Below are 11,289 nucleotides of genomic sequence, written 5' to 3' on the forward strand. Positions count from 1 at the left end.
TATTTAAGCAGTGCTTTTTTTCTTAAAAAATGTTTAGGGGTACTCTCATTTTCCTTCAATGAGGCCAAACTTAGGTTCACAATATGTCTAGGGGTATGTGTACCCCTCCGAAAAAAGCACTATATTTAAGGCACTGCAATAGACTTAGCTCCTCGTGGGACGCGGGTGGCGCTGTGGGTTAAACCACAGAGCCTAGGACTAGTTGATCAGAAGGTCAGCAGTTCGAATCCCCGCGACGGGGTAAGCTCCCGTTGCTCGGTCTCTGCTCCTGCCAACCTAGCAGTTCGAAAGCACGCCAATGTGCAAGTAGATAAATAGGTACTGCTCTGGCGGGAAGGTAAACGGCGTTTCCGTGCGCTGCTCTGATTCGCCAGAAGCGGCTTAGTCATGCTGGCCACATGACCTTGGAAGCTGTACGCTGGCTCCCTCTGCCAATAAAGCGAGATGAGCGCCGTAACCCCAGAGTAGGTCATGACTGGACCTAATAGTCAGGGGTCCCTTTACCTTTACCTTTAATAGACTTAGCAACTTTCAGGAAGATGTTTACTTATTATGAAGAGGGGAATCAAAACCTCCATGTTGTTTTTTGTTTGTTTTTAAAGACCCAAGTGGAGTTTAAAGGTTCTCCTAGTCACATGGGGCCTGCTCAGGGGCGGATCTTGGTCACATGCTGCCCTGTGCAAGGCCACATGATGCCCTCCCCCCAGACCTTGTAGCGCTGGCCTAAGCCAGGCTTTGGGAAGGACGCGTGAGGTTCTGGCAGGGTCCTAGAGCACTCTCACGTCTTTCCCAAAGGCCTGTAAGTGCTTGCCCATCTTTGGGAAGGAGGAAGGAGGGCTCTAGGGCCCTGTCTGAGCCCTCATGCCTCCTTCCCAAAGCTGGGCAACTGCTCACCAGACTTTGAGAAGGTGCCTTTCTTGGCTATGCGTCCGGTGCGACTCCCTGGCCTGCTTTTTGATGAGTGGATGCTGTGCAGGTGGGAAATCAATTCAGGATCCAACCACATAGGGTGGGCTGACTGTGTCGGTTAAGGATGTAGAACCTTATTTCTGTTGAAGGCCGCTTTCCCTTGGGGTGTAACATTTGGGGGGCTGCATGCTGGTGGTGGGACCAGAGTAAAAAAAAAAGTGAATGATCACCAATCGTCTCTCTCTGACCCTATTTCTCTCTCTCTTTCTGAAAGACCCTTCCCTTCCAAACAGCCAGAGGTGTGAACCAATTGCTTGCGCAGGGCTTTTGCAACCAGGCCAATGGAGCTCCAGTAACTCTTGATGCTGTGCTGGTTTACTAGGCTCCCTTGTTTGTAGTTCTCCTTCTACTTACAGGTCATAGAGCTGTGGAATCTTGCCCATGGCCAACACCTTCATGTGCGAATAGGCAAAGCTGGCAACCTGCAGGTTTCTCTCCCTTTGCACGACATTGGCCAAAGCTGTCACTAGAGGGACAGCAGGTTTGGTTTCAAAGAAAACAACACAGGACACCATCCGGACTTTAGAAGGAAGAGAGTTGTTTGCAAAGATCTGAAAGAGAATTTCCCGCACCTGTAGAGAAAAAGGACAATGCCACAAGTTAAACGATAATTTATGTACCAGTAAAGGAAGCGGCCTTATGACTAGAAATGGGTGAATTTGTCAATTTCACGTTTTCCCAATCTCCACAATTTCCACATCGTGATGTGAAAATCTACCAGCATTTTAGTGCAAATTTCTCCTAATATGCATGTTTGTGTGGCATTTTGCCTAATATACAAATTTTGCAGAGCAATTTCCCCTAAATGAATGCATTTTTGCATGTGATTTCCATGAATTTATGCATTTTTATGCACACTTTATCCCCAGAATAATCATTTTTGTACACATGATGTGGCTGGAGAACTGATTTGCAAACTTTGGAGAATATACACACATATATACAGTGGGGGTTTTTACTGGTGGGATGCAGGGGGACGCATACCCCTAAACATTTTGTGAATTTTTGTACTTTTGTCCATTTACTGTATTTATTTTTCCTGATTTGAACTATAAAATAGTGCTTTGCTTGAGTCAAAATGAGAGTATCCCTAAACATTTTTTTAAAAAAGAAAAAAGCACTGCATATATATAATAGTCAATTATAGGACCATCCTACATCTGAGCTGCGGTGTTTTGTATAAATTGGTACTGTTGTACCAGCCCATGATTTGACACTTCGGATGCAATTCAGAGATTAAAAGTTCGCCTGTGACACAAGCAGTTAAATGCCTTTTTGCAATGGCTTGCCGCCATGTTACCCTTCTGTGAGAGAGGGTAGGAAAGGGTCTCTCAGAAGGCCACGTAACCATCCCAGTGAACGCCTCTCATGTGTCCTTGGGAGGATCCTTTGCTAAGCAAATACACTTTTAGCAAAATAATTTGCACCGCACGGCATCCGTTTGCTGATAACCCAGGTTCAGTGCCCTACATTAATGTGCATGCTTCCTGGCTCCTATCTTAGATTACACCTGACATTTGCTCTGCGTCCCGTTTATTTGGTTAAGAATGACTTTGCTTACTTCTGGGGCTTGCTTCCTTGCTATTTTCCTCAAGGCTAGTACTGCCTCGGTCTGGACATTCTCTGGCAAAGCATCAGCCATAGATGAAAACCCTGGCAAGAACTTCTTGATGTAATTGATGCTGGCTGGTTCTCCTGCGTTGCCCATGGCCTTCAAGGCCAGCACCATGTCTTCCTCGTGTCCTTCGCTGGCTGCACCAGCTGCAAGATCATGGAGAGGCTGGAAACAGAACAAGGGTCTTGTGTTAATCGTTCAGTTGCTGATCTTTCCTAGCAAGCTCAGGGGTGATGTTTGCCTATGTGGAATGCACCGGACCTCTAGAACAGCAAAACAACTAGCAGTTCATCCAGATAAAACTCACAACCTGAATCCCTATTAGGGAAAAAACCCAACACATTTTCTCTCAGAATGCACATGAACATTTGGAGACGAGAGCTGCTTTGGGATATTTAGGATGTGTGAAAGCCAGGACATGGGACATTACAAAAGGACAATATGAGTGGACTCTCTGTGCCCTTACCACAGCAAAGTGACTGATACTGATGAATTGAAATGCGGGTGGCACTGTGGTCTAAACCACTGAGCCTCTTGGGCTTGCTGATCAGAAGGTCGGCGGTTCGAATCCCCACAACGGGGTGAACTCCCGTTGCTCGGTCCCTGCTCCTGCCAACCTAGCAGTTCAAAAGCATGTCAAAGTGCAAGTAGATAAATAGGTACCGCTCCAGCGGGAAGGTAAATGGCATTTCCATGCACTCTGGTTTCCATCACGGTGTACCGTTGCGCCAGAAGCAGTTTAGTCATGCTGGCCACATGACATGGAAAGCTCCCTCGGTCTGAAAGCGAGATGAATGCTGCAACCCCATAGTCGCCTTTGACTGGACTTAACCGTCCGAGGGTCCTTTACCTTTACCTTTTACTGATGAACTGGAAAAATAAAAATGTGACCCCTTCTACGATTGGATTGAAGACTTGTACAAACTTGCAATATATGAACAACTTGCATATAAACGCAGACTTGCCATGGACAAATTCAATGATATTTGGAATCCATTCTTAAATTTACTGTAAATCTGGTGAAGTACAATAACAACTTTGTAAAGTAAAAAAGAAAAAAAAAGATGTGTGAACGCCAGGGTCTCAATCAAATTCCCACAACCCAAGGCGCCAATCTGCAGACAGGTTTTTGCACACTTTAAGGAAATGTGAACACTTATTTGTTACCTGAAGAATTTCAGCAGGGCAGGGGCGGAAGTCAGTGCAGTGCCTGTTTACCATGGCGCCGTATCCTAAGTCAACAACGATGCGAAGCGCTGAGGATTTCTGAACTCCAGGAGAGGTAATCAGATCCTGCAGAAGCCAAAACAAAGACAATGTAATGTGGATATTTGCTAGAACCATTGGTTTGTTTGAAATATATCTGACCCACTTTTCCCAGAGCTCAAGGAGGCTTACAAAAATTATTACATTAATAACTCTGGTACAGAGAATTACAGCTTGAAACCAAAAATAATGACACACTGTAAAGATTTTTCAGCCCTTCCTACAATTTTCTCAGACCCCCAAATCACCTGAAGCACCACCTCCTTCCCTACAGATGCCCTGCTCTAAGTAGTTCTACAGCCCTCAGAAGCTTAGATAGTGCTGACCTGGGAGAGGACATTTTCTGTGGCAGCTCCTAAGTTTTGAAATTCTCCATAGAGGTGCAACCAGCAAATGTTTTCGGCAAATGTTGAAGACACACCTCCTTTACCCTGGCCATTGACACCTGAGATGTGTGTTTTCAGAACCACCCTATTGCTTCCGATTGCTTTTTTTTTTGTAATTGTAAGCTTTTAAAATAATTTTTAATTTAATTTTTTAAATTGTTGTAACTTTGACTGAAGGATGAAAGACACGTGATGATGATGATGATGATGATGATGATGATGATAAAACCAATCATCTTGCTATCTATAAGCCTTACTACACAGACGGGCCTTGTGCAATAGTTTAAATCTCAACTTCTGGTCCCATTACATATTTATTCCTGAGAATGTCAAAAGCACACCCTATTCTGACACCCAACAAAAACATATATTGCTTTGACGCTGTCCGTTTCAGCACCACTTTACTTCTTCTGCTTGACCTCACTGATTTGCTCTTGTTTCCCTATGCAACCTGAAGCAAGATCACATGGGGCGTAATAACCAATGATGTCACACCGCTATGATGACATCATGGACCCCATAAACAAAATCATCTGGGTCATCGCCACTACCAATTGTATCAAATGGTAGTGTCAGCAAATAAGGACAGCAAGTGCAAAAAACAAGGTAGAAAATGATACTGTGAAGAAACACTAGCCGCATGGGAACAAAAGGATTACACACAGCATTGAAACAATGTCATTATTTTGGGTAATTTGTTTAGGGCTGCTGAGCATATTAATTCTGAGGTAAATCTCAATATCTGAGGCTCAAGATTATTCAAACGCTTTAACCACCTCGAAAAAGTCGAGAGATTACAAACTGACTAAAACTGATTGCATATCATTTATTCAAAAGAAAAGCAAGCTTTTTACTCTTGTGATCTTTTTCACTGAAGGCAGAAGAAAAACTGAGACTAAAATGCTGCTCTGAAGCTCCCTACTGCTTAGGGAAGTGGGTAACATTAAACAGTATACTTACTGCTGCCGCTTTTAATGTAAGGCTACTGGTTTTTGTTAAATGGAAGGCCAAAGTAAGAGTGAGAGCAGACTCCAAGGAATTGAGAGACTCTTCTTGAATTCTTTGCTTCAGGAACGTGAACGTATTGGTGGTTCCTGCTACAGCAACTGCGCTCAATAGCCAGCGCCTGTAAAGCAAGGTGAGAGATCATCATCTTCTGTTTCCCCTGACTAGTGGGGTCCAGCATAATCACCTGGCATCCTTGGACAACTTCCAGTGCCCCAGCGGAGCCCACCTTTGATGGTTGGCTTGGTCCCCTCTTTTTCCAGCACTCTGCTGACTAGTAAGCCACCATTTCAGTCGCTTAAAATTGCACAGAGCACCCATGATGACCTCCAACCACCCATTCGAGTCAAGTAAGAACTGGCAGTGCACAGAGGAAGGGACCCACCAGAGGGCACTACACTGAGGCCTCACTCACACCTAGAGCTGGCCATGCCAACTAAAAAAATGGGTTGCACATTAACAGCATCAAATACCTGTATAGCTGTCTATCTGAAATTTGTTTCCAGAGAGATTCAAGATCTTCAAGGGTGACTGCTCGGGAAAGTTCAATAAGTTCCAAGAACTTGGCTGGAGTTTCTGGATGGAGTTGTAGCTGGCTCTCCTGAATTAGCCACTCCAGCATTTTCACCATCTATAAGGTAAACAGAGGGTGAAAGGAACTGGTTATATTCCCTCCTTGACTATCTAGATTCATTTTCTAGGCCTTCCATTCATTTTCTGTTGCAAAACGTCTCACCCGTGGCTCAGGGTTATCGGTCTTTATTAGGTGCAGAGCCATCTGCGGAAGGTCTTCTGGAAACTGATAATGAATATTTCCGTAGTTTTGCAGCAAGTTCCCTGGCATTTTGTCTTGGTTGGTGGTTGTTTCAATCAAAGTCAAGTTTTGTCTGGATGGGGTAAGAAATAAATTCATGTATTAACGCTGAGAAGAAGGATTAAGGTTGAAGTCTATAGATTCTGACAGAAAGGGAATGCCTTCACTTTGACTGAGAGAAACCCATGTTCAACGTCACCATGGTGCCCAGTCTGAGGGCTCAAAGCATTGGTCAGTTTAGGATTCTACAACCTGTACATGCACCTCAATGGTAGATCTCATGCTTCACATGGAGAAAGTCCTGGGTTCAATCCAGGTAGGACTGGGAAAGACTCTTGTTTCAAACCCTATAAGATCTGCTTCAAGGCAGCATTCTTGACCCAGCATTGCATCAAACACTGATTATATATTACTGCCCTTCATCAGAAGATCTCAGGGCAGTTGACAGAATAAAATACAAGGTAAAACACAAGTAAATAATTTAACCAAAACAGCAACACAGACACAATTAAAAGGATATAAATATTAACCGGCCCAAGGCCTGGTTGAAGAGGAACGTTTTTGCCTGGCACCTAAAAATATATAATGATGGTCCCTGGGGTGAGCAGGCCACAAATGGGGAGCCACTGCAAAAAAGGCCCGTTCTCATGCTGTCACCCTCCGGACCTCGCATGGAGGAGCCACACGCAGAAGGGAATGATGAACTCAGAGTCTGGGACGGTTTATATGAAGAGAGGCAGTCCTTGACAGTTCTCTCACTTCAAGAGAAAATCAGCTGACCATTGGAGAGCTGCCATATCTTTAATGTTGTCATCACTTGTTGACCACAGAATGAAGTGATATTTTCATGTGATGCTGCAGCCATCACAGATCAAACACTCCAAACACTTGCATATCCCCTGACATCACCTTAGACACAACATTTTTGAAGGGTTTCCCATACTCAGCTACCAGTCAGCAAGCACAGCCTAATCATGTGCCAATAGAGTGATGTGCATGCATGTGCAAACCAATCCACAATTATGGTGACATGCTTGTCCCTTGCTCTGATTGTACCACCGTGTCAGACATACCTTGCGTCCATAACAGCAGTACTGCCAACTTCATTGAATGGGGAGATAGTATACACCTGCCGGGAGTCAACGTGTGTGATCAGGGCTCCGGTATCCATGTATTTTAGTCGGTAGTTGAAGGCCACAGCCCCTCTTGTGTTTGTGATGTTCTAAGAAGGACAAATAAACTGCTTATATCAAGTTATTTTAAAATTAACTTGGTTTATACAATTTGAAGCAACCTCCGTTGTGAATATTTACATCAATGGCTGCTGTTAAGGCTCCTTACCAAAGGACATGTAGGACAAGGTCGGACATAAGCCATTCCAATGTTCTTCACAACTTTGTTTGTGCAGTTGCTGAGGTCTTTGGTTCGGGAAATGGTGCTTATATTATTGGCCTTGTCCTCCTGGACAATGTACTTGGTGAGGCAAGTTCCTCCAACTCCATCCTGCAAAGAGCAATGGACAACAATGAAATCACAAAATCTTAGGTCCTAGGAAGATCAGAAAGTCTCGTGCACCATAGCAATGTGGGGTCCTACATAACTGTCTCCCTCACTTCCTATTAACCCACATAATTTAGGTTACAGTTTGTTGAAAGGAGAAATCAGGAATGAACAAGGCACACTAAGATCCTCAAAGTGAAGTGAGTAAAGTCATATGTTTTCAGGATGGGAGTAGGTAAGCATGGACAATGCAGGGCAACAGATATTTAGATAGACTATGTGGGAAGGAAATTATTTCATTTCTGATGTTCTTCTTCACCCGTGGTTCTCTTGAGGTACCAGAGATGGGTGCAACTTGGGGAAAGTGATATTGTTCCCAATCTGGAGAAAGCTTTCATTTGAAATCAATTTATCTGCAATTGTGGACAAGGCATAATTTATGCAACAAACCTATGTTGAATTCTCCCCCATCCCCAGATGTAACTCATTAGGATGATTTTGCTTTCATCTTCAAGGTCTGAAAGTTCATTGGTCAATGTGAAAGCCACTCATCATATGTGATCACTACATATATGTTTATTTCTGGAACCCCTTCATGGATCACTGCCTTGTCGTGGCAAAGGGGCTTGAATATCTCCAAGAAGCTATGAGCTATGCCGTGCAGGGCCACCCAAGACGGACAGGTAATAGCCAAGAGTTTAGACTAAATGTGATCCACCTGGAGAAGGAACTGGCAAACCACTCCAGTATTTTGCCAAGAAAACTCCATGGACATGAAAAAGGAGAAGCTTTGAGAAGAAAGTGAGAGTTTCCAAGGCATGCTCTGGTTCATGAGGTCACGGAGAGTCGAACACGACTAAGACTACTAAACAACATATAGCTAGAAACCTGAGGTGTGTAGTAGCTTCTTGATCAAATTTGCATGTGATGCAATAATCTCACATCACAAGCTACACAGATGTTTTGCGCTACTCAGACAATGAAGTTCCTTAATTTAGAAAATGTGTGGAGTAGCACATTACTTTTGGCACTCTCTAATATAGTTGGCATGGCAGATTGCGAAAGGGATGTTGGTTAAGGACATTGTCTGGGACAATCTTCCCTAACCTGGTGCCCTCCAGATATTTTGGACTACAACTCCCATCATCCCTGATCACTGGCCATCCTGGTTGCAGCTAACGGCAGTTCTCCAAAACACCTGAATTATACCAGATAAAGGAAGGCTGGCCTAGGAAGTTTGGCAGGATGTCCTTTGCATCTCTTCCAACCCTATAGTTCTGCATGCTGATTCATGTTCATCACTAGATCATTACAGCATCACATTTAATGTACGAATAAGCCATGATAAATCAAACATGACAGAAAGAGCTTTTGCAGCACCACTCATAATTTTGGACACAATGCTCATGACGGAGTTAGCTCACTTCTGTTCAAATGCAAGTCATTAATTGCTAAGTAATCAAGTGATTAAAAAGCAATTAAGTGGTTCACAGGAACAAGCCCTGGGGGACACTTTCCCATGTAAAAACAACAACACATGATTCTAATACTCTAATGTTTGTTCTTAAAATGAGTCATTTTAGAATCTGAAAAGACAAAATAAATAAATAAATAAAAATCCCATACCTCTTGCAACTCGTACACACTCTCCATCTCATTTACAGATATCTGTAGCAAGTTCAGGATGCCCCTTATTATATTTATGCACTCGAATGAGGCATTTTTAAGGGCATAAATATTTCCAATGCAACCTCTTCTGTACTCAAACTTAAATGGTTCAGGAAAACAGAGATCCAGCTTCTGAGTGAGAGTGGGTGTTTTGAAGGTCGGATCTCTGGGCCACATTCCATTGTATTCTTCCACTTGTGGAGAAAGGACCTAAGAGCAAAAGCACCAGAAGAGTGAAGATTTGAGCCAAATTAAAATATTTACATGCAAGCAACAGAAGAGTCATATAAGGAGGAGAGAAAGATTTACCTAAATTTGAATGTGGCACCAAAACTGAGAACATGTATCTCCTGAGTGGGCCCTTACTCCCAAGTAACTATGGAAAACATGCCTGAGTAACCTTATTTCTTCCTTCTAGCTGGGACCAGAATAGTACCCTGAGTAGGGTTCATCAACTTGAAATTGTTGTATGCTGGCAAACACTTCGTTGTGCTCTGGTACAAGAGTCCTCCATTTTGGTTAACCTTGCAACTTATTCTCTTCTGCTGCCTTTCACACACCTTCCCCCTTATCTGTTTGGGGTTGCTCTTTCCACCCCCTCTCTTAATAGAGGCTTACCCTCACAGGCTCTGTTCAATTTTACAAGGCCTATCAGAATGACAAACAGCTCCTACATTTCTAAAGCATTTGATGAGGTTACTGTCATGTCCACACACACACCCTTTTATCAGTTTCCCAGACGTACAACTCACTTGTCCACCCCAGTATAAAAAATTGTGTTAAGCTACCAAACTTCTGTATTTGTGTTCAAGTTTGCCCATCTAATTCTTTAGGAGTTGCCGACATTGGTAGGCTGGTCCACATCTTTTTCACTAGCTTAGTAGAAATCTCCTAGAAGATCCCACGTAGCTACACTGATGCTTATGTCTTTCTGAGCTATTCTGAATAAACGGACCTCACTAGTCTAGCCATGTTTTGTTTCTGTGTGAGTTGTAATAAGCCATTCTCCTTCAGTTCAGTCCCGGATGAAAATGTATTGATAACATCTGTATATTTTGGCTGAAAAGGTTAACCCAAAAGTATTGGGTGATATCTAATGTTAGTCATCATCAGGGTGGAACCACTGAAATCAATAGCCTTAAGTCTTAAGTGTTGATATCACCTTACATACCAATACGCCTAACAAAAGCATCAATGGCATTTTTGTTCTAAAGAAAAGAGCTTTGGGTGGGGGCCCTTCAACCTGTTTCCGCCTGCCTCTCATGAGATTCTAGACACTTGCTTCCATGCTTAAGCTGCCCACCCCTTCTCCACTTAAAAAGGTCCCCTATCAAACCAGCTATCTAAAAAAAAGTCTCTCCTGTATCAGTTTCTACAGCCACAGCAGGCTCTGTAACTCTCCAATGGTATGGTGTAACTTCACCCCTGAAAGCACACTCCCTGAGACAGATGGATGCCAGCCAACCAAAGTCACACGATTCCAGGTGAAGAAAGAAAGAGCTTGACAGGTAAGTTTAGTCACTAAAATTAAAAATTGTTATCATAATCTACCTTAAGAATGTGGTCTTCCTGGGATACTCTGCTGATCTTTACTTGGCAAGACAGTTTTAAGACAGATTTTTCTAAATCCCCATCTTCCAATCCAATCTGAATGAGTCCGGTATAGTTGTAAAGGTAGGATTTGAGATTGCTAAAACCAGGTTCTGTTAAAAAGGAGGGGGAGAGATAATTCTGAGTACCTACACAAATAAGAACACAACAGTAACAGTAATATCTGTGGTGCTTGGGAATTGAGCACATTCCCAAAGTACTATAAATAATACAAAATAAACTATGCAAAATATGTGAATGAGTTATTATTTGTCTAGTATATGTTAGGATGTTGAATTCAGCTTGAAACCAACAGGTTAATTGTCTCTCAAAAGCAGATTTACATGTAAATAACAATTTCTGTGATTCCTAAACACAGCTGAATGCAAAAACAATCCTTGCACAATTCAGTCCTATATATGTTTACCTGGAAGTGTGTCCTACTGAGTTCAATAGGCTTACACACTAGTAACTCA

At 42.9% G+C, this 11,289-nt stretch overlaps 1 protein-coding gene across 1 annotated transcript in view; it reads right to left on the minus strand.

Moving 5' to 3' along the window:
• LOC309371457 (vitellogenin-2-like) overlaps nt 1–10,848 on the minus strand; it is a 28,538-nt gene extending 17,690 nt beyond the window's left edge. The window contains exons 1-10 of the mRNA XM_081914107.1: nt 10,775–10,848; nt 9,182–9,433; nt 7,397–7,558; nt 7,129–7,277; nt 5,978–6,128; nt 5,715–5,872; nt 5,197–5,362; nt 3,752–3,877; nt 2,531–2,749; nt 1,324–1,541 (exon numbers count right to left, since the gene is read on the minus strand). Coding sequence (XP_081770233.1) covers nt 1,324–1,541; nt 2,531–2,749; nt 3,752–3,877; nt 5,197–5,362; nt 5,715–5,872; nt 5,978–6,128; nt 7,129–7,277; nt 7,397–7,558; nt 9,182–9,400 — 1,568 coding nt within the window. The 5' untranslated portion in view covers nt 9,401–9,433; nt 10,775–10,848. The remainder of the gene's footprint in view (nt 1–1,323; nt 1,542–2,530; nt 2,750–3,751; nt 3,878–5,196; nt 5,363–5,714; nt 5,873–5,977; nt 6,129–7,128; nt 7,278–7,396; nt 7,559–9,181; nt 9,434–10,774) is intronic.
• Nucleotides 10,849–11,289: the final 441 nt, after the last annotated feature.

Source organism: Podarcis melisellensis (genome assembly GCF_964234715.1).
Source record: "Podarcis melisellensis genome assembly, chromosome: 6".
In the NCBI taxonomy this organism is placed as follows: Eukaryota; Metazoa; Chordata; class Lepidosauria; order Squamata; family Lacertidae; genus Podarcis; species Podarcis melisellensis.